The sequence below is a fragment of the Pseudorca crassidens genome, chromosome 3, assembly GCF_039906515.1.
Source record: "Pseudorca crassidens isolate mPseCra1 chromosome 3, mPseCra1.hap1, whole genome shotgun sequence".
NCBI classification, from domain to species: Eukaryota; Metazoa; Chordata; class Mammalia; order Artiodactyla; family Delphinidae; genus Pseudorca; species Pseudorca crassidens.
Genome location: NC_090298.1, coordinates 124,511,130 through 124,535,334, shown reverse-complemented (window position 1 = coordinate 124,535,334; position 24,205 = coordinate 124,511,130). Strand labels below are relative to the sequence as shown.

At 36.5% G+C, this 24,205-nt stretch overlaps 1 protein-coding gene across 1 annotated transcript; it reads right to left on the bottom strand.

The window, feature by feature from the left end:
- Positions 1-231: 231 nt before the first annotated feature.
- On the bottom strand, positions 232-15,270 carry LOC137220833 (serine protease inhibitor Kazal-type 6). The gene is made up of 5 exons (XM_067730122.1): positions 15,148-15,270; positions 14,825-14,956; positions 12,045-12,067; positions 2,327-2,442; positions 232-439 (listed from the first exon to the last, which is right to left on the bottom strand). Exons 2-5 carry the CDS (start codon positions 14,880-14,882, stop codon positions 394-396), a joined length of 243 nt encoding a protein of 80 aa, XP_067586223.1. The 5' UTR covers positions 14,883-14,956; positions 15,148-15,270; the 3' UTR covers positions 232-393.
- Positions 15,271-24,205: the final 8,935 nt, after the last annotated feature.

Below are 24,205 nucleotides of genomic sequence, written 5' to 3'. Positions count from 1 at the left end.
AATAATTATAAACATATGGTCATTTTGTTAAAAATTATTCACATTGAAATTCCAAGAATAAGAGAGGGAGAAGGGATTTTCCTAAGATCCCATAGTGACTGCATGGTTGATTTTGATCAGAAAAACAGGTCTTTTTATCCAGGTTTACGCCAGGTCAATATTCCATATTGTATCTGTATGTTTTCTTGATCACAAAGTAAAAACACAAACAGTACTTCTACAGAATTTATTGACGAGTGAATCAAGGGAAATATATATTGAACTCCCCAAGCTCAAGGTAGAGTAGAAGGTGTGTCTTTATAAATTGAAGGGATTCACTAGAGAAAAGTAAGAGCAGAGGCAAGAAAGAAGGATGAGGGAGCTGGCAAGTCAGCAGAAAACGCTTGTTCTGATTCAGCATTTTCCAGGGTGCTTTAGGCTGAGCTTCCCACCACTTTTCCTACAAAAAAGAAAGACAAATATATGCTCAGTGCAATATCATTAGTATCCCTCACAGAGGTTGGAAAAAGGTTTAACTCTGTCATAGTCCATGTAATCATTTGCTTTACAGGTGTCCATGTCTGTGATTAGGCAGGGGTTATTTAAATGCACTCAGAGGTAACATCTGCCTAATTGCAGAAGGCCTGAATCTTAACAAACTTCAGAGTTTTACTAGGGTTTAGACTTTTTGGTTTTAACTGTTCATTATCTGAGAACAAATATGTATACAACTAGAAAAGGTAAAAGTGACAGGAGATATAATGGCAAGGAGACTATACTGTCGTAGTTCTAACCTGATAGAAGATGTAAGAAGTTGAACCAAATATTCAGGTATTTGGCATTTTATAGCAGACATATATCAGGCCTTCTCAGCAATATGGGACCATTAAATCAAATCGCACCTTACCCTACTGCACTCTTCCTGGTAGATTTTGTTATTGATTTTTCAGATATGTTATATAGAAACATAGGCACACAGGTACTATGCATTGATTCAATATTTATTTATATCATTCTATGTGCTTAGCCCTGTTATTATTGATAGGGATTTATATAATCCCTGTGCTTAGGAATTTTATGACTAAATTGAGGGAAATTAAGGCATTCATAGAAGAAACTCTAATACAAGAAAATGATGACAGCGATAGAGGAAGTGAGGTAACTTTTATCTGGGTTAAACTTTTATCTGGGTTAAACCCCCTTGCTTTTAGAGCAATCAGACCAAAAGATTGGTTGACTGATTGAATAAATTTTTATTAATTATAAATTATATTTAATCAGGAATCTCACAGTCAATTGGCTAAAATCTACAGCACCGTTCTTTCTTATAAACATGTAAATTCAATAAATATTGGCCCTTGATAGGATCTTCCTAGTACACTATCTGTAAAGTTTGTATGTCTGGATAATAAGGGATAATCCTCTCCTCTATTCTTTATTGAAAGGCTCTTTTCATCAGACTAAAAGAGAAGAATGAATGGGACTTGGTGCCCTAGCAATATATAATTTGTGATAAAATAAAATGTCTGAAAGTAATTTGGTTAAAGTAATATTTTTTTTGATAAATTTTCTCACAAGTTTTTGATTTTGATGAATTTTCAAACTTGACTGCACTTTTATAAATTTCTTTCATCTTTTCCAAAATTATTAATAATAGCAACAAACATAACTGAATGAAAATTGTTGAAATTTTAATTAGAAATAAAGGAAAAAATAAGAAACTGTGTCAAAATTCTTAAAGATGTATAAATTTTAAAAATAATTTTCCTGAGTCAAATTTAATAATAACAAAGTAAACTAACTGTTTATGTTTTCAAATAATTTAGATAATTTTTTTAGTTTGTTTTTGACCCATATGTTTTCTTTTTTTTAAAATTTTTTAATTGAAGTATAGTTGATATACAGTGTTGTGTTAATTACTGCTGTACAGCAAAGTGACTCAGTTGTACATATACATGCATTCTTTTTCATATTCTTTTTAATTATGGTTTATCACAGGATATTGACTAGAGTTCCCTGTGCTATACAGTAGGAACTTGTTGTTTATACATTCTATATATACTGGTTTGCATGTGCTAATCCCAAACTCCCAATCCAAACCTCTCCCACCCCTCCCCCTTGGCAACCACCAGTCTATTCTCTATGTCTGTGATTCTATTTCTGTTTCATAGATAGGTTCACTTGTGTCACAGACCCATATGTTTTCAACCCATCTGCCTGCAGCTTATTTCTTCAGTTTGTATGGGTGGGTATGCGTAGAACTTTCTAGAATATCTCAAGGAAAGTGTTATAGTCTTATTCTGGAAGTTTGTGTTTGCAAGGAAGTTTTGGTGAGTATGATACTTACACCATTGCCTTACAGAAGGTACATTTATTGCCATATGTCCGGCCATCAGAACCACAGTGGGGATTAGATTCTCGAGTGCAGTGGACCTTGGGGTCCTGGAACTCACCACAGTCAATCTAGCAAAGTAAACACATTGACATTGATATTAGTGCATTCTAAGGGACTGTCCCTCAGAACAGAAGTTTTGGACAGCAAACTTAGAATTATCTATAGTATTGTATGTAGTTGTGATGTAAAGTTTCCTGAAATAGGAAATCACTTTCCTTTTCTAACTAGAATATATTAAACATAATTAAGACTTTTTAAGAAATAGGAAATACATGGCTATAATTATTGTATTCAGGAGTAAGATAATGACGTAAGGCAGATGTTTACTTTTTACAGAAGAAGTAAGGCAAATGCTATAGGTATGACTTTCTGCTCCAACACTAAATTGTTCCAACTAAGAATAGATTTTGGTCTTTAAATGGCATTTTTTTTTTAAACTGTATTAATGTAACTCCAATAGCACTCCTTCTGCACTGCTTTAAAGATCACTGCTAGGAGCTCCCAGATGTTATCTGTTAGCTTGTTAGTTTTCCCTGTGGCTGCTACATCCATTTATTAACTCTTGAAAACAAAATTCCAATGTCATTATGTTAATTTACTCTGTCCCAGAGTCTGTTTGTAGAATTTGAACTTTTGTGCCTACTACAATAACTGAGTAATGGCTACCCTAAACTGCTCTGTTTTGAAGGATTCTGAGGTTGCATCAAGCCTTGGTGAGAACACACGCTATGACTGATTAATATCATCAAGTGCTCTATAGAAGGAATGATAGAGCTTATGCTACTAATATATCCCCTTGGTTCTAGTGGTCTCTCAGAAGTAGTCTGAAGTTTTAAGATTCTTTTCAATTCAGTGTCAGTTGAGTCAATATCTGGCGTGCAAATAATATTTGAGCCATTTTATTCCAGAGTACAGGCAATATGCAGTAGGTAGAACCGAACTTCTTCAGATGGCAGCTGTGTTGAATGAAGTGACATTTAAACATGAATAGAGGGACCATACTTTACCCCATCACAGTTCCATTAAAATAATACTGTCTTATGTTTATTAATTCCTTCATAATCTCCAAACTATTCTCATATGGATCAATTCAGTGGTCTCACAATAACCCTGAGATGCACACTGAACAATATTATACATATTAGCTAATATGTATAATTGTTTTAAAAAATTATTTATTTTTTATTTTTGGCTGCATTGGGTCTTTGTTGCTGCACATGGGCTTTCTCTAGTTGCAGCGAGTGGGAGCTACTCTTTGTTGCAGCGTACAGGCTTCTCATTGCGGTGGCTTTTGCAGAGCAAGGGCTCTAGGCGCGCAGGCCTCAGTAGTTGTCGCACGTGGGCTCAGCAGTTGTGGCTTGCGGGCTCTAGAGCACAGGCTCAGTAGTTGTGGTGCATGGGCTTCGTTACTCCGCGGCAATGTGGGATCTTCCCGGACCAGGCCTGGAACCCAAGTCCCCTGCATTGGCAGGCGGATTCCTAACCACTGTGCCACCAGGGAAGCTCTAGCCAATATGTATAATTGATCCTCAGGAAATTAAGTGGCTTACCAGTGCCACACAACCAGAAGCATTGAGACCAGTGCTTGAACATACTCCTCATAGCTGACCCAGAATTTCCAACAGTATACTATGGTTGATTTCCAACACATCCTCATAGAGAGAAATAAAGACCAAGTGTCATGGTATACCCTTGACCATGCTTATAGTCAGGCCACGTAGGCTTTATTAAAATACCTTATTAGGGGACTGTATGGGCAGAGGTAAGAGGAACCATTTGTTTAAAGTATTAGCAAACCATTATATACTGATAAAGCCCTCTGAAGGTTTACATGAGAAAATGCCCAGCAAAAGAGCTATACAACTGAGTTTAAAAATATTATCACATATATCAGATTTAAGGTACCTGAGACTCTTAAATATACACTTTTTGTTGAAATTTGGCATCTTGTACTATTAAGATTGGGTAGTATGGTGCTAACTAGAGATTTTCTTAGTGCATGGTCAGATAGGAGATACCTAGGCTTCTTACAGTCCTACCTACAGGCCCACTCTCTCCTGTGCTCTTAAAGATCACTCCATCCTCTCATACCACTTCCAGGAGAGTAATCTTTTCTTTAGGTCTCCAAACAGAAAATAAAAGCTGGAAAATCTTTAGGATATTATAAAACATAGAATATATTTTTTTCAAAAGCTAATGCATTTTGTATTTATGTCATTAATATACACATTTGCAATTGTGTGCTTGAGTCAAGAAAATTCTTTAAACCACAGAATAATCATAGATATTTTCCTTTATTTCACAAAGAGCTAATGGGTAATTATTGATAGTATTTTGAAAACACAGTTTGGGTGCTAGTGATACAAAGAGGAAGTGGTTATAAATATCTCGATAAGCTCACCATCTTATCTGCATTAGGGAAACAGAGGGACAGGTAATTTCAGCACAACGTGTCGTAAATGCCGTAGTGGGACAAATAGAGGCAATGTGGAAGCTGAGAAAAGGGCATCTCAAGTCAGAGATATGTGTGTCTCTACAGGTTCTAGATAAATATTTTCACGATAAACTTCTTTTCTGTAAGCATCTTTGCCACAAGCATTTTTGCCACAAACACGTTCACTGATAGCTAGTTGACCCTAAGGCAATTTTACTCTAAAAGATAAAATTACTAAAAATAAAAGAGGGACATTAATGAGGATATAATGAAATTTATTTTTCATAGCAAAATTAAAAAGACTTTATTGCAAAATACAGCATGTTTGAATTCATTTAAAATGTGTGCAAATTCAGGGCCATATTGCACAAATACCTAATTTAATTTTGTGGGCTGTACCTAAGCATTTGCCATCAACGTCTTTAGTTCATAGTATTATATCTTTTTTTGCTTGATTCGTCTCCTCGTTTGGCATCGGCATCGCACTGTTTCTTTTTTGCTAAAATTTCTGCCTTCATTAACAGTGGTATTGTTTTCCAAATACTAGGATGCACATTTGTAACTAAGCTTTGAATTACCTCGTAAAAGCTTCTACACTGTTGTTTGTTCCTGGTATATTGTCAAGTAAGTATTATCACCATGTTTTCTATCGAGCCCATATGTGTAGTCTTTATCATCCACTATTTTAAGACTGCCAGTGTGCTCCTCACCGTCTAGACTATTATGAGGGCTAAGATTTATGTAATATAAAAATTGGAGTACTGAATCAATGGATAAATGAAACCAAACTGCCTACCAGTGGAAACCGAATCATCAACCCGAACGATCAACCTGTTAATCTTTTACGATCAACCTGTTAACTTTTACGGCAAAATTGCCTTACGGCTAATTAGTTACCCATGTATAAAACACCCGGGGCAAAGATGTTTACGGCCAAGACGCTTATGGGGAAGATACCGGAGGTGGCGTCTCAGGGCAGGTAAGGAAAAGAAAAAAAGAAAGTCTCTTACATGAAAGAGACGCCTCCTTAAGCCACCTTTCCCTGGCAGCCGGCCTTCTCATCTTGTGATGTAGCGCCTTTTGTCCTTTAGAAAACAGATATGGGAGTGGCACTGGGGGAGGGTCTTCGCTTTGAGAATTTCTAGAACCCAGCTGCTTCCCCAAACCCACTTGCCGCTTCCACTGCGCCGTGGGAATGAGACTAGGAAAAGCAAAGGATTTCAGCGAATAAAACCTAATCAACCAAACGGTATATGAACAAACCTCCTTAACATAGATACAAACCTACATACCTGTAAATTGCAGTGGCCTTTCATGATCCCTGAAGTAAGCTCAGGAATCATATTATAGAACTTGTTCTGCCATTTGCCATTGGCCAGTTGTGTTATCTTGGACAAAGTACTCAATATCTGCGCCTCAATTTTCTTAACCAAAAAATTAAAACCCCCAAACCAGAAAACACAGCTGCCATGTCTCATTCCCAGGGTTTTTATCAGGATCAAATGTGGTCACCTGAGAGTTGTAGAAAGTCAGTGTGGAATATTTGAAATAGTCCTGGAGGAGGACTGTAGAAAAGAAACTGCTCATTGTAGGCCTGCCCTAACTGTGTCTCTCATCACATTCTGAAAGGCTCTGTAACTCATAGAAGATGCTAAGTACCGTCAGACTAGATAAACTCTAATGATGGTCCAGCTTTGATAACCCAAGATTTAGCTGTGACTTCTTCCGGTGGAGTAGCTTAAGTAAAGCTGGGTCCTTAGTTGTGCAGTTGGGTGGGAGAACAACAACTATTGCCCAAATGCTTCCTCCTTTATGTCTAGAGGATCCACTACACTCACTGTGTGAAAATGTTTAGCTTGGTGACTGGGGGCAGAAAAGGACCACTCTCTGAGAGCGCCAGAGGTTGGGCGAGGTTAAGAATGCCTCTGTAGAGCCAGCCAGAAATCCCTTTTGTGAGACAGAGAGTTAGGCAGAGGAATATCAGAGTTGAGACTAGAAAGAGCCCACATCTCTCAGAACCAAAAAGAAGTAGGCTGATTTTGGAGTGTCGTGTCATTCCTCTGCTGAGATTTTCTCTCCTCTTTTGTATTTTTATTTTAGACTCCTTTAAACGGAATCCAAGCAATTGGCTTCTCAGTCCCAGCTGAAGCAGGTCTAGACAAAGGGTGACAATAGGATTATCTTTTCTCCTTTAAAGTGTCCTCCATGAGGTATTTGGGAGACCTAGGAGAGCTGAAAGACAACCCTACCCCCGCCTACTTCAAGTGCCCTAATACTCTGTAATTCTAGGGGATTATCCTGAAGATGGGATTAGACTAACCTAAGTCTGAATTCTGTTTCTCCCACTTACTAGCTGCATTATTTTGTGCACTCAGTGTTCTGAGTTTAAATTTCTTCATCTTTAACAAGGGGCCGGTAATGCCTGTTTTCTAGGGTTGTTGTAATGATAAATCCTATGAAAACACTTTGTAAAGTGTCATGTGTAAGGTTACTATTATAAACACTAATAATGTAAATTGTATCACGTTCTAGAATTTTTGAGCCCATTATTTCTTACCCTACTTTACTTAGCTTAAAACAGTTTTTTTTTTTTTTTTTTTTTTTTGCGGTACGCGGGCCTCTCACTGTTGTGGCCTCTCCCGTTGCGGAGCACAGGCTCCGGACGCGCAGGCTCAGCGGCCATGGCTCACGGGCACAGCCACTCCGCGGCCTGTGGGATCCTCCCGGACCGGGGCACGAACCCATGTCCCCTGCATCGGCAGGCGGACTCTCAACCACTGCACCACCAGGGAAGCCCTTAAAACAGTTTTTTAAAAATTTTAGATTGGTGTTGAATTTAACAAGTGCCTCCATTTATTTCCTTAGATAGTCCAGCTTTCGGATACTGCTTCCAGGCATTGGGTGCCAGTGTTTAGTATCAGCCTGACCTCTTATGGTTCTTCAAAGAACTGTGCCTTCCAAAATATTTTGGAATGCAGTGACATTTTTGTTACCCAAATTAGTCATCTTTGCTAACAGTGACTACAAAATCATTTAACTTGGGTGTGAAGTGAGTTTATATGGTCACTAAATCAACTAAAGAGTCAGCATCATTGATATTTTAGTTTAATATTTTAATTCTACAAATAAATCCAAAGAAAAATTTCAGACACAACTTCCCTCGGATGTAGGACTTCATTTCTTCTTCCCTTTACTACTTATGTGGTTAAATCAATCCCTTTCTTTATTGTACCAGTTTTCCTAACCCCTCCCTGACTTGGCTTCTACTTTCCCGGTTTTCACGCTCCTTCCACACTACCAAAACTGGTCTAAAAAAATGACATCTTTCAGGGAACATCCATTGGCTATTTATAAAATGTTCATGATTTCTTTATATGTGCTACTCTTGACCACTCCCATCTTTTCAAAACTCTTTCCTGATTTCTGTATATGTCAGTACTCCAGTTCTCCACCTATATCTTCTCTATCCTTTTTATTGTATTTTCTAGTTTCCTCCTGAGTATTCATGTTCATTTTCAAGAAAATTTTATACACTTGATTTTCTCTGGGAACATATGTTTTCCCAGGTGATGCTAATGAGTCCTAGACTTTTTTTTCTTGAGTGTTCAGCAAAATCTCTAACTCTAATGTCTGTTGGTCAGAAATGTACAAGACACTTTTAGTCAACAATCTGATTCTTACTTAATATTCATTTATGACCAAAATATAACTTTATTTTTCCCTCCAAACTAGTTTTACATTCTAATTTTTCCATTTTTCATAACAGCACCATTCTTCAGATTCCCCAGCCTACCCTCAGATTAAAACATCATTTCTATCCCCTTGCAAATGTTGTCTTTCATGTATTTCTTTATCTTAAGCTTCTTCACTAATTCCAAATTTACTACCTATACCCACCCTCAACATTTCTGACCTGAGCCAGTGCAGTCAATTCTGTTCTCTTTTCCTCCATTTCCTTCAAGTTTCAGAATTCCTTCAACATGTGGAGACAGGTTATCTTACTTGAAACTATTGTTTTAATTACTTCTTTGTTTAAGACATGTATTTGTTAGACAATTATACTGCTCAAAGCACTTTCCCATGAACTGCACAATGACTTTCTGTTGCTGGTTATAGGTAGCATGGAGCTGTGGAAGCTCACTCAGTATGGAGTCAGGGGTCCTGAGTTGTAGACTGCATAGCTTTACTGCTGTTGGTAAACTTGACTCAGCAAGGTCCTCTTTCTGAGGCTTCAGTTTTCCTCTGTAGTTAAGTCGTAGAGGCTGGTTAACATCTCCAAATTGTATTTAGGTATTCTGTCAGTATATTAATCATAAGTGAATTCAAGCTAATTAGGAAAAATGAACAGCCCCAAACATATTCTAGTCATGGAGCATTGTTTTACTATTAAAATTTACCATGTATGTATCTTAAAATACAAATAAAACTGAACTTAGATATCCCCAAAATTATTGTAAAAGAAAATGGTTGCCAATTATTGTTTTTGAGAGGTTTGTTAATTCCAATCAGAAATATTCATTTAAACATCTTTTTAAGTATATGGTTCCCAAATACACAGCCTGATAGGGGAAATAAGAAAAATAAACATAGTGTAGTACGTGATTCTAGAAGCAAAATGTATCCAGGTTAAAGGACTATCCTTATTCTGAGATTATGACTTTCAAGCATTTGTTATTATACTACAATTTCTGTAATGAAGGGTGGTGATGGTAAATTGTAGTTTTTAAGTTATTTTTATTTTATTATTATTTTATGTTATTTAATGTTCCTACTTGGAGTTGGTAGCATATTAGTCATTTACATTTACAGGGAAATGACCATGAATTTGTAGGACCATGAATTCCAAAAGTCTCAGAACATGCTTTTTGTTTAGCTCAAATAATATTTTTGAAAGAATGAGAAACTTTTACAAATCTCTAATTTAGACTGCTAGCGGTAATCTCCCATCAGATGCTTCATAATGAAGAGACTTCTTGGCATGAAAAGGTTGACTTGAGTGTTGGAAAAAATCATTCTTCCTTTTGTCTTGGCTGGATCAAACTTGGGCAGGCATGCTTCTAAGGTTAGTTTCAACTTTTTCTGCCTGGCTTTGGGACTGTCACCCTCTTTCCAGGCATGCAGAAGAGAAGGGGTAGCCTTGATGTCATCCTAAAGGTGGTACCCTCTTTGCCATTTATATTTGTGTATTTATTTATTTTTGGCTGCGTTGGGTCTTCGTTGCTGCGCGCGGGCTTTCTCTAGTTGCGGCAAGCGGGGCTACTCTTTGTTGCGGTACGCGGGCTTATTGTGGTGGCTTCTCTTGTTGCAGAGCATGGACTCTAGGCATGTGGGCTTCAGTAGTTGTGGCTTGTGGGCTATAGAGCGCAGGCTCAGTAGTTGTGGCGCACGGGCTTAGTTGCTCCACGGCATGTGGGATCTTCCCGGACCAGGGCTCGAACCCATGTCCCCTGCATTGGCAAGTGGATTCTTAACTACTGCGCCACCAGGGAAGCCCCTGCCCTTTATATTTGAATGGAAAAGAGACAGCAGTCTTCGCAAGGCATGCTTGGTTCAGACTGATTCGGATACCTAAGCCAGAAGGGGCTTTAAAGATCATTAAATCCAACTCTTCATTTTACAGATGTAGAAACAAAGGCAATGAGAAGGGAAAGAGACATCCTTCAAACTACACAGACAGGAAGTTTTCAAATTGGAGCTCATCTATATAGTCTCCAACATACTTGAGCACTCCAAAGTCAGTACATCCCAGCACTAGATTCTTAGAATGCAGATTCAAAACCTCCCACCTGGGATTATTATTCAGTAAGCCTGGCATGGTCCCTGAGGATCTACATATTAATATTTAGTAAGCATCCCCAGAGATCCTAAAGCAAGCAGATAGATTATTTTAAATGAACTTTAGGAACCACTAAAAATCTGGGAAACATTAACAATCTGGGAAATGAGAGCCCAAAGAAGGGAAGTGACTTTTGTGTTAATGAGAAAATCAGGATTAAATTCCATATTTTAAAAACCTATGTGTAATGGTCTTAATCATATTTTACTACCTAATGGGGTATAAAATGTATTGGCTGGATCTCATGTCCTTTTCATGTTTCTTTTTTTGGATATTTAACATAGGCTGTGCTACCATATGTATTTAAACATAAGAAATCAATTTTAAAATGTACAATTATGTATACCAGTACAAACACACGTGTGCATGCATTAGACACACACAGGTGCATGCACACACACACTCACAGAGGCAATTAATTGTAAGGTGTGTTTCATTGTAAGATACATTCCAATTTCTGAGATGCTAAAATTTGAAAAAAAAGTCTTATGCAATGTAGTAGTTATATTAGGATTGGAAAATATTTTTCAACTTCTTTGCCAACTCCAATTAGTTGGCAGTAGTGTCTGGAAACTTTCGATGCCAAGGTTTCTTGGGCACAGCAAGGCAAACAACAACCAGTGCCAAGTCAAGTATTAATGTTCAATATGGACACGGGATGTGATTGGCAGAGCAAATACCTCGTTTCTGTTGCCTTTTTGATAGTTAGAACAAGAAAACTGGAAAAATGTTGGTGGATTAATTTGGAAAAAATCAGCCAAACAATAAAGATAATTTGTGCCCATTCCAATTTTTAACCCAAGTTGTATTTAAGTTTGATTGATCAGTTTGTGTATACTCAGTACAAAGCACTAAAGAAGTTTTCTGTCAACTCTTGGTTGCCTTACTTCTAAAAAGAATATAATAACCGCTGTCTTAACTCTTTCAGAAGCTGTTAATTATTGATCAATAACTAATCCTTTCATAGTTTTTGTAACTATGCATAGTTTACCAAATGCTCCCACATAGTTTATGTAATTTAAGTCTAATTCTATGAGGTAAATAATAATATCCCTTTTCTATAGCTGTGGAAATTGTAGCTCAGAAAAGCTGAGTAACTTGCCTAAGATCACACAGTGAAATCAGTGAAAGAGCATAAATGTTACCACAAGTTCATTCTATTTTTATTTATATTCATTTTACTTTAACAAAATCTGGGAGTGGGTGTTTAGTTTCTTTTAAACTGAAAACAATATTCTCATAAAGATATTGTGGTTAGAAAACTAAGTACTTCTGCTGTTTTCTTCATCTGGCCTGCTTGTCCATTTCTTTGCTCTTTTACTCATAGACAGCCTCTTTGGTCAGGGAGTACCAGCCAACAACCACTCAGGTCTGAAGGATAAATAAAATTATGTACTGACCTGAACTCCTTGACTGAAGACACCTGAAAAAAAAAGCATAAAATCCAAACACTGTAATTTCTGAATACGCAAAAAGTGAGATTTGCAAAATTAGGAAATCCCCAAGCCTAGGATGATACTTGTTCTTGGTTCTTGGCCATCTCAACAAGTCATGGCTTGGTTATTTTCTTTTATATGTGCTCTCCTCTTAGGGAACAGTAGGAACTTGGCAAGTGATATGTGGATATGGACTGTGATGAGGTAATATTTCTTGGAGGTTGGAGTGGGGTGAGACAAATAGTCTAAGGATCTGGAGATTCTTGTTACCGTCTTGGCCCAGTCACTAATTTACTGTGGGAATGATTTTTATCATTTCTGGCATCACTTTGGAGAAGTTGGGTTGGAAAGTTTCCTCTAACTCTGCCATTCCAAATTTCAGTGCTTTTGGTCCCTCCCCAAAGACTTTGTCACAGGCAATTGAGGAAAGGGATTGGGTTTGTTGTTTGTTCTTTGAGTCCTAAATTGTTCTTCTGCTTTCTATACTCAGCTTCAAAGACTTGGCCCAAATTTAGACTGGCAAGGACAAACTAATTTTCTTTGCTGTGACTCATTTTTCCTGCTACATCTCTCTAAATTCCCAAAAGAGAAGAAGTCCATAAATACAGTCTTGCATCTTTATAATTGTATGTGTGATTTTAGGTTGTGGCTAATTAGCACAGTAGTTTAAAATCCTGAAATAATAAAAGTCTTAGCTTCAATCCTGGTACGAGCTGCTGAATTTTGATAAGGATAAGGAGAGAACAAAGCTTTTAAATTTGAAAAAAAGTTAATGCTCATCTACTGTAGTGATTACGAACCTTAATGCAATGGTGTGACTGATTATTAAAAATACAGATTCCCAGGACAACCACTTGAAAAATTCCATTATATAAGACCAAATACGGTCTGGAAGTCTATAGTTCTGTAAACACTCCAAGTGATTTTTATAACCAGGGAAGACTCATTGTTACAATATTCAGTCATTTCTCAGCTGTACAGATCTTTGATCAGAAGAGGAGAGATTTTGCCCAATGTCTTATATGTATGAAATGTCAAAGTGGAAGCAAGCTTAAATAACAATGCCTGAGTCCAACTAGTACTCTTGTTATTAAAACTTAGTAATAGTAACATTAATAGACATTTTTTGAACACTTAATATGTTCCATCCACTATGTTAAGCACTTTACATGCATTTTCTCATTTACTTCCCTATTTAGCGCTAGTCCTTTTATATTCCCATTTTACAGATGAGGAAAATGAGACTCAGAAAGGTCACACAGCTATAAAATGGAAATGCCAGGACTGAAATTCATTTCTCTTGGTCTCAACATTAAGGCTCTTGGGCACTATGCATTTCCAAATGCCAACATGTCTATCAAGGACCCTGTTTTAGTATTATTGATAGTATTTGTTTGTATTGGTCAACCAGGTCCAATTAAATAGATCAATTAGCCTTTCTAAAGAGAAGCAATACGAGGATTGTCAGTTGATTTCTGAGTCAGTCTTTGCAAGTAGATTTTAATATAGTCAAATCTGTTTTTATGTCATCTCAGCAGTTGACTGAGCCACTTACTCGAGTTACTTGGCTTTAGTAGTCAAACTTACTACATAATATCACAGAAATCGTTTATCCATTTTTTTATATTTTTGAATGGATTTGTTTATGAAAATATGACCACTTTCCCGTGAACAATGACTTCTTCATCTGCTCAATCTCATTGAAAAATTGTTGTTTTTACATGTTTGGGCATTTAAATTTCTGATAGCAGCAAAATTCAACTACTTTTGTCATAGAAAATGGTACACCAGACCTGGAAGGTCCCAGGACTCAGTCTCATGTCTAGGATTCTAAAAATGAGAGAATCTCTCAGAGAGTTGAGCTGTTTCTCTAGTTGACACAGGACATTGGTAGATGAGATGGGCCTAGGTTTTGGGTCCAGAGACTCTAGTGTGTATTTTGCCCACTACAGTAGCATAGAGTAGAATAATAAAGAAGGAAAGAAATAGATGCAATGGCCCTGTTCATTCACACAGATGATGATGTGATGAAAAACATCAAACTGAAGTACAGTTGTCCTTTGAACAATCTGAATTCATAGAATATATGACTATTGCTCATTTAGGTGGCCAAAGATATTCCCCTACTTGAAGAATTGTTTAGTTCACCAATAGCATATATGTTTCTGAATTCTAAGGTTCAATAACTTTTTTCTGAAGGATTCTCCAGTTGAGTTTCCTGTTTTCTGCTTGTTTCAATTTCAGTTGAGTCCTAATTAGAAGAATAATGAGGACTGGAAAGCTTTCCCTTGTCTTGGAAAGCCAAGCTAATATTTAAAATAAGTATCCATTCTCCATAGTGTTTCTGTGGAACAGACATCATCTGTGATGTCTAAAGACCCGGATTCAAATTCCAAATTCTGCTTACTGGTTACAAGTCCTTGCAGTTTTCTTAACTGTTTGTGCCACAGTTTTCTTATATATGGAATTTGGATATGAATACCTTGCTATGTGTATTGGAGATAATGCATAAAAGCCCTGGGTACATGCCTAGAATATAGTATATGCTCAACAGATGAAAGTTATTTCTGTAATTATTACCATCACCATTTTCATCATCACAGTCACTATAATGATCTCTCAGAATTGGTCTTTTATATAAAAATTGTTAGGATTTTGAACTATGGTGGACAAATTCATTTGTCTTTTCCCGTTTAGTATAAGTATTGGATTTTAATTTTAAGGGGAAAAAAAACATAACTCACCTGAATAAAAGCCGAAAAGAGCCAGAGAGAGGAGCAGAAGGACACCTGATATTTTCATGGTGCTGGTTAGCTCACTCAGATTAAGGCTGCTTTGTCCAGCTCAGGTTCTCTGTCAAGACACTCCCCAGAGCTCTAAAACACACACTCAGACATATATATATAGACATGATGGAGGGAGCTGGGATCTCCACCTTCTTTATAAACTCACATTCTAAAACCATATGCAGTACTATATAGGCATTTATTGGAACCAGTCACCAACTTAAAGAATGCTTTATGCTTCCCATCAATCTTAAAAATTAGGGCAATTGTATGAGTCGTACCTTAGATCTTATTAGAGGATGTCATTTTCTGCCAGCAATCTGCGCTTTCCTAATAGCCAATACATCCTCCTTGCTCTTCCCTCTAAGGTTTTGCTGCATGAAAGGGTTGACTGACTCATTGATGGAGTCCCACTTGGTGCTATGTCTACATGTCTGTGATCCAGATGAGTAACCACAGGGGAATGGAATCTTGGGTGTAACTTGGATTTTCAGAGTCCACGTCATCCAAGGTGTACCTGAAAGAGGTAAGTAGTCTACATTGTCACCAGAACTGTATCAGCAAAATCATTTTCTGGGCAGAAATCTGATTGTTATTTTTTAAAATATTGTTGTCAATGCCAGTAATTTTCAATTTTGAGCCAAAATGAACAAGGGAGTCAATGTATCTTTTTTTAATTTGTAAAAAATATTTTTAACAGTTACTGAACTGAGGAATATTTGAGATGCAGAATATTTAATATTTCTCCTTTTTCTGAAAAGTAAAAAAAGTAGTCATAATAAAGCTCTTTATGTTTTGACTCCTTGAAAATATACTTTTCATACAAAATTAGATGAATCCTACTGTCATGGCCAATTTAATTGCTAGACAGGTCAAAGAGTGGGATGCCAAACCTTTCTTTAAGGGAACAACAACAAAAAACCCCACCATGGTTATAGTGATAAACTATGAGAAAGTCTGTCTCAAATCATAAACTGCTACTAAAAATATCATGAAGAAAAATATAACAATTTCGAGTATGGGAAGACTATGAAAAATGTGCCCAATTTAAACACAAGTGATTAATGCAATGTATAAATAACTAACTTAGAAGTTATATATCTAAATAATTGGTTTCCTTTTAAAACAGTCACTTCAAGAAAATATATAGAAAGTTCAGCTACTATTCCCTTTAGTTCAGGATATTTGTTTTCCATTTGGAAGTTACATATTTTTAGGAATTTTACTTTGATTCATCTCAATATTTAGGATGCATTTTCTGTCTTTGAAAATGGCGACTATATTTCACTGAATTTGATAATCAAATAAGATATTACTGTTTATTCAGAACTGAAGCGTGACTGTGATAAAAGTGAGAATTATTTTCTTTTCATTGCCTCCCTGACAATTTTTAAAGACTTGAACTTAAATGATAGAGGAGAGAGGAGTATAGATAGGATTGGGAAGGGAAAGTATGTGCCTGGCAAGTGTTAACCAAACCAGTGTTAACCACCCAATGCACAGCAAGCCAAATGCTGAGCTGCTGAGGTTTGCAGCAGAGAAGGGGTTTCTTCATGAGGCAGCCAAGCAAGAAGATGGGAGAACAGATCTCAGATCCACCTCCCTGAAGGCAGTGCTTGGAAACTTTGAAACATTGCAAAGGCTTGGTTTTAGGTATGGTGCTCCCTTCCTCTTCCCCATTCCACTCCCAATGCTTGCACTTTTGCCTTCTCCGTTTCTTTCTTCTTCTCTGTGATCAGAATATTTAGGGCCAGTCTAAGCATAACCTTGTGTTTCAAAATGAAAACAGTTCAAAAGAGTTAACACAGAATGAAAAACAGTGGTGGTCAGTGATATTCCATCATAAAAATCCATGGTGTCCTTCCTAAGATATCTGCTTAAACTTCTCTCCCCCAAATTTCATTTATGGTAGTTGCTTCTGTACCTTGCTCTAAACTCTCAGGATCTCTGTTTACCTAATGTTACTGTCTCTTCACCTTCCACTCTGTCCTTCCCTACCTCCCCCATCCTTCAAGAGCTTTCCTTCAATAGGCGCTTTGGTAGAATGATTCTTAGGAAGAATGAATCTACCCTCTTTTTCTGAATGTTTTCAGTTTTGTTTCTTCATCATTTACCCTGTTCACCACAACAAAGCTTGGGAGCACGAAAGCACAAATTAAATTTTGACTCTGGGCAGGTGTTGGGGAGGGAATATTGTATCAGTGGTATATATAAATATTTTAGGATATGTCCAGTATCTTGAACAATAATTTTTGTTAGGTTTTTGAGCCCATGTGAAAGATTTATTTTCTTTTCATACAACTTAAAGGGAAAGGTAAGCAACATGCTATGGGAATCACTAAATTAGCTCCTTTACTAAGAAGCTGAGATAATAGTTTACAGAGAAACTAAATGCTAAAGAAGCTGTGTATTTCTAGTCTTTTGGCTACAAGTAAATAGATGGGAGAAGTTTGAATTTTGTTTTCTGTAATACTCTGAAAGGAATATAGGAAATAATTTAAGGATAAGTTTCAATGAGTTGAATCATGTACACACACACAAAATAAATAAAAGGAGGTATGGGAGAAGGCAGTAAAAGTCATGGCTTTTATATAAACGTAGTAGAATGCAGTCCCAACATACATTCAGTTGACTTCCAAAAATTAGCTATGCACATTTTCTTTTATGTAATTAAAAGCAAAAACTCTGTAAAATTACATTTTCTGTTACATAAGGTGATACATTTACCCACAGGTATTACCATTCAGAGTAATATACACAAAATCATCTGTACACATTTAAAGAATTTTAAGGGTGATTTTGATTCTATAACTTTTGCTGCTTATTCTGTAATATCACTTCATCTGTTGAGGTGCAGCTTCATTGTTTTGAAAACGCTTAGGTCTGTGTCCAGGGACATACACATATTTGTGTTTCTATTTTTTGACATTTTATTTGTTAATATAAATTTTTCTTTCCCCAAGAGTCCTTACAATCAGATAGATAAAAAAGGAGGTGGAGGGGGTGGAGAAACAAGCAGGGAACACAGGGACCATGGGAGCCATGTGACATTTTGCAGCAGTTCATGGGGGAATTGAAGTCAATATCCAGGAACCAACTGGTAAGAAACACCTCACCAGAGGCCAGTGCAGATGAGACACTGTTCTGCAAGTGTCATGTAGCTTTTTTCTGGGTTTAGATGCTATCTTTGGGGAAAAGAAGAAGTGAGGAGAGCCAATGAGAAAGGGAACCAGAGACATGCCCATTTGGTAAAATGTGGGTCCTTAATGGGAGAAATTTTGTGGTATCCACAGGACTTTTAAATGTTCTTAGCAATTAATAGGCACTCAGAAAATATTTGTTAAATGACTGAGATTGAAATATCTTTGTTGAAACAAGTATTTTCTACTGCTACTATGAAATGAAGAAAAGAACAATTAAAATAAGTTATAAACATTAGCTTATATAAAAATTTTATATAGCTTATATAAAAATCTACTCAGCATATTAGGTCCAAACTTCATTAATATTTTATCAGAAAATAATAAAACATAGAGTTTTTAATTTATTGTGACCTTAAAGAACATTTACTTCAATCTTCCACTCAATACAAAGGACAATCTGAAGTTCTAAGAAATAGACATAGTACTTTTATATAGTTGGTGGTTCTTTGATGACTAAGAAAGACCATAGACTTTGATTCTAGATAGACCTGGAATGTGCATTCCACTTCTGCCACAAATTCTGTGATTTAAGGGATGTTAATTAAACTTTCTGAGTCTTACCATTCTTAAAGATGGCTTTCTGGGTTATTTTCATGTGTCTTATTTCTTTGACTTTCTTGGCTCAAAAACACCTCGACTGTTTTGTTGGAATTTTGCATTTAGTCTCTCAAAATTGTTTAGACTTGAGTATGTCATCACATTAGTGATCGCTCCCGACTTTGTATCAGCTATAAATCTAGTAAACGTCTTCTTGATCATCATCAATATCATTGAAAAATGTTGAACAAAAAAGGCTCGAAGATGTTTTACCAACTTATCTCCAAGGTTACTCTACTGAAATCAATGTTCATATTTTTTCTGGCATGCTACCAAGCTCTCACCCTTATGAAATACAGTAAAGTATATTTGGCATGACTGCTTTTAAAGAATCTCTGTGGAATGCTGATCATCCTCACCTTTTCCCCTAAATGCTCATATTATCATATTTCCTGTTCCTCATCATCATAGTCTACACCGCTTCCAAAATAAGCTCTCCATAGTTTCTCATTTACTTCCATCACATTCCTATTTCCCGGCCTTAACTTGTGGTGTTGTCTTTGCTTGGGATCTTCTTTTTTTTAATCACTACACATCTAAATTCTATATATAATACAATGGGAAGTCCAAATTACTGAATTCTTCACAGAACATTTCTTAATCCTCTAAGGAATTTATCCTAAACTAGTACCATGAAGATCAGTTCTGGCTTGTTGATATATTTTATTTGACCCACACAATGTTTTTTAATTTTTAAAAAATAGTCCACGACTTTTACAGTTTGAATATTTAACAGGAAAATAAAACTCAAGTTTGTTTTTTTTAATATTTGGGCCCTTCATTGCCATGGCAAAAGTCAGCTAAAGTTTAGTGGTAACTGCCACATTCAAATGTATTCTTTACTTGCTAACCCTAGAAGGCATTTGAGTTTGAGAATCTTGCCGTTTGACACTAGTAATACTTATTTTTCATAGTTCTTATGACATGTGTCTTTGCTTTTCTTGTGAAACTGTCCTACTTTGTAAAATTATGCCCATCAGACATATCCTCTATTTGTCTAGATGTTCCTTGTGAACAGAATCTATATCTTATTAATCTTTTATCCAAATTTTTGTCTTGTATTTAGCAATTCCACATTTATTCAAAAAAACAAATATGATTTTTAAAAAATAACTTGCACTATGTGTTCACCACAGGTCATTAGTTGTTATTCTAGCTAACATTTTCCAAAGTCTGTCTTCTTCCTTGTTTTAAATATGTAGATATTTGCTTATGTCTAGTTTTCTACCATTCCTTTAATTTCTTTGATTTCCTGTAGCCACATTTCAACAGGACTGTAATCTCACTTATAAACCCCTCTATCATTCCCTGCTTCCTAATGAGATAGAAGGAATAGGTTCTAATTCTCACTGACTCTCATTCAGGAGCACATAGTTAATCACATCATTGGGAGTCAGATTTTGCAATTTGCACGTTGTTGAGTGGCAGCTCTCTCTCCCTCTCTTTTAATTCATGTAACCTGCACCACTGATCACCTCTTCCCCATAATCCACACTCCCTTCGTATCCTATTTCACTATGATCAAAGCTATCTACACTTATTTATATTACTTTAGCCACAGTGGAAATCAATCTAAGTCATAAAGTATAGTTTTCTATATAAAACTTTTGGAAGTTAACTGATGTTATAACTCTTTTTTTTGAATTTTATTTTATTTGTCATACAGCAGGTTCTTATTAGTTATCTGTTTTATACATATTAGTGTATACGTGTCAATCCCAATCTCCCAATTGTCAATCCCAATTCATCCCACCACCACCCACCCCCCGACCCCCCTGCCGCTTTCCCCCCTTGGTGTCCATACGTTTGTTCTCTACATCTGTGCCTCTATTTCTGCCTTGCAAACCAGTTCATCTGTATCATTTTTCTAGATTCCACATATATGTGTTAATATACAATATGTTTTTCTCTTTCTGACCTCACTCTGTATGACAGTCTATAGGTCCATCCACGTCTCTACAAATGACCCAATTTCGTTCCTTTTTATGGCTGAGTAATATTCCATTGTATATATGTACCACATCATCTTTATCCATTCGTCTGTCGATGGGCATTTAGGTTGCTTCCATGACCTGGCTACTGTAAACAGTGCTGCAATGAACATTGGGGTGCCTGTGTCTTTTTGAATTATGGTTTTCTCTGGGTATATGCCCAGTAGTGGGATTGCTGGGTCATATGATAATTCTATATTTAGTTTTTAAAGGAACCTCCATACTGTTCTCCATAGTGGCTGTATCAATTTATGATGTTATAACTCTTAATATTGTCTTAAGAAAATTCATTCAGAGATTTCTCTCTTCTTGACTTTCTTTCTTTATTGTTTTTGTATACTTCTACTTGAATTCATTTTTAAGGTTGCATTTTGTATATGTGTTTTTATATTAAGCCTCCTCAAATCTCTTATTTTTAAATTTAAGTGTTACAGCTTGGCATTAATTTGGGTAAGAGAGAAAAAGAGATTATTATAGTATAGGTTTAGGGACACTGTGGAAGGATGCCATTATCCTTAGGTGTCAAGAAAAATAGGTCAGAGTAATTTTGTTGTCTTCTTTGACATGGTAACTAGACTGGTATATCTAAGGTATACAGTAGACACATATATATTCAGTACCAATTCAGGTTGGTACTGAACTGCTATGTTACAGTAGTTACTGATTAATTCTTGTTTGGTAGCTTTATCTACAATGTGAGATTATGAGATTATAATGATCCTGAGGGCAAGACAGGGGTTTATCTTACTTTTCTTCTAAATTTTCCTACTGATATTTTTGAATGAAAAAAGCAAACTGTTTTCATATTTATTTATATTTTTTTACTCACTAATCTTTTGGTTACCTTAGCTCAACTGCCTCCTAATTTTCTATACCATTCTTTGAGTGTTGAGGCTTTTGAACGGTTTCTATAGGATTATTTGGCTTTGCTTCTTCTAGCTTCTCATAGCAATTTGCACGTTTTGAATTTAGCACTCATAACATTGTGTTATTCTTGTACTCGGGGAGCTCACAATTTAGCAAGTCAGATATAGACAATATAATTCAAATATAATGTAATAACATTCTAGAAAATATATTTTTCAAGGTGCTGTGAGTGCATAAAGATCCAATTAATTTTTCTAAGATAGTATCATCTTATACATCTTTTCTAATGATAGTATCATCATAGAAGTTCTCATTAAAAACATATACTTGCACAACTGTGAATCTTGAAGGAAAATAAGAGTTCTGTAGCAAAATAAGACTGGATGATGAAGTAGAGGAGGAGGGCACACAGGTATAGATAAAATCAAGCTGAAATCTACGAGAATAGACATGAATGTGTGAAGACTACTGACTATATGAATACCAAATAGTTCAGTAGGCTGAAGCATAGGATACCTGGTCAAGATAGCTGAAAAGGAGATTGAAAATAGGCCAGGACCCAAAAGTTCAGAGTGTCGTGCTGTTTACAGAGTGTACAGTGGCCCAAGGTGATTCAACTAGCTCTGAATCATATAGCATTAAAAATTCTTGCTGGCATACTGATTTTCTCTACCACCAAACAAAATCGGAACCTTTATTCACCCTCTGGAAAATATGATGGAAAGCAAGCTAGGGTAGATTGCATATTGGTAACAATAGGAAAATGGAAATAGTTTCAGCCCAACTCAATGTCTGACTTTGCCTGTTCCCTTTGAAGCTTAATTATAACCATCAGAGGAAGCCTCTTAAATGTTTGCTAATACATTCTACCATATGGGGGGAAAGTTTGCCAAAGTCTTTTAAAATCACAAGGAAGCAGTATTTCACAGGTCAAGTGATTTAGTTCGAACAAGGCATTATTAGGTTTGCCCTAAACTAGAGAAAAGCTTCTGCAAGAATTTTTATTTCTAAGTTCAACAATACTGTTATTTCTGCTACACAGATTCTCTCCCATGTCTATCAGCTCTGGTCCAGACAAGTTACTCCAGGTAAACAGTAACTGGGAGTGCCTCCCCATTGCTTACAAAGCTTAGCCAATAAAGTTAAAGAGCCTTAGCTTGGGATTCACGGTTCTTCTGTGATCTGGCCTACCTTCTGTCTCAATTTCATCTCCTGGTTTCCTTTCCAAGCATCAGAGGCTCGTACCACTAGACTCCTGAGTAATCTGTATTTTCTCTTCCTGCACTTCTGGTCATTAATATTTTCTCTAAAACAATTGTTGCTACCCCTGCCTATCAGAATCTGATTCAACTTGCCTGAACAAGCTAAAATAAAGACTGTTCTGAAATGTTTTCCACAGTTGCCCAAGAAGAAATCAATCTCTCTCTTCTGACTTATAATAAAACATAACATTTTACCTTTCATGGCATATAACATGTGTTATATTATGAGTATATACCTAACTTATAGATGTTACTCATTATTACTCTGTAGCCTTTGAGGGTGAAGATTTATTTGTCATATGCCAGTATCCTTCCTAAACACTAGAAAAAATAGTAGAAGCTAACTATGTTGGGTGGGAGGATCAATGCTTATATGATTCAATTTACAAAAGCTAGATTTTATTCAGTTATGTTACATATAGAAGTCAATATGTATGACTTGGTCTTGTTGCCTGAGTATACGAAAAACTGAATCCATCCTGTATCTGTCGGATAGTACAACCCAATAACCCCCTTATCTCCATACTCTTGATGCAGGTAAATTTCACATCATACCTTTTATTACAAATTATGGCCGTGCTTTGTGGCATGTGGGATCTTAGTTCCCTGACCAGGAATCAAACCCATACCCCCTGCAGCAGAAGCTCAGAATCCTAACCACTGGACCGCCAGGGAATTCCCTACAAATTGTTTTATGTAGGATAATCTCAGTTATTGTAACAAATTACCCCAATGCATAATAACTTACACAGGAGGAGGTCTGTTTTTTCAATTGTGTCAAGTCCAGATGACTATCCCTGATTTACAGGCAGCTTCTCTCCAAGCTGTGATGAAGAGACCTAGTCCTCTTTCATTTCTGACTTCAACACATGGCTCGAATTTGCCATGCTCATTTGCATCAAGGTGATGGGAAGAAGAATATTATTGCGAAGGAGCCACACATGATTTTTTACCAACTTGGCTTAAAAGTAAAACACAACACACTCATCATTGCTGAGAACTAGTCACATGATCACAGTTACATGCAATTTGGGGTAGAAAAATCAATTCCCTTGTTGGGCTTCCACTTCCCAGCAATGATTGTATATTCTAACAGTGGAGTATGAATTTTGTAGACAATTATCCCCTGTGACTACTAGATAACTTTGCACACCCTTTTCCCCACACTTAGGACATACCCACTCCACTCCTCAAAGGAGACAGTATAAAGTGTTACCCAGTCACTGCAACCAGCAAAAAGTTTAGGATTACTGAAAGCAGCTCTTTATGGAGACCTATACATTATAAGGCATGTTGTCAGCCCCCATCATCTCCTCATACTCAGTAGGTAATGGGGGAGCTTGAACAGGATCACCTTCTTGGTGTGTACCTCTTTAGAATGCAGCCATCATGCTGTAAGAAGCCCAAGGTACCTGAGAG

Excerpts from the sequence above, each read along its gene's own strand:
- LOC137220833 (XM_067730122.1), bottom strand. The coding sequence starts at position 14,882 with ATGAAAATATCAGGTGTCCTTCTGCTCCTCTCTCTGGCTCTTTTCGGC. Across the intron at positions 12,068-14,824 it reads TCTTTTCGGCTTTTATTCAG|GTGTCTTCAGTCAAGGAGTT; the intron begins GTGAGTTATGTT and ends TTTTTTTTTCAG. Across the intron at positions 2,443-12,044 it reads TCTTCAGTCAAGGAGTTCAG|ATTGACTGTGGTGAGTTCCA; the intron begins GTCAGTACATAA and ends TTACTTTGCTAG.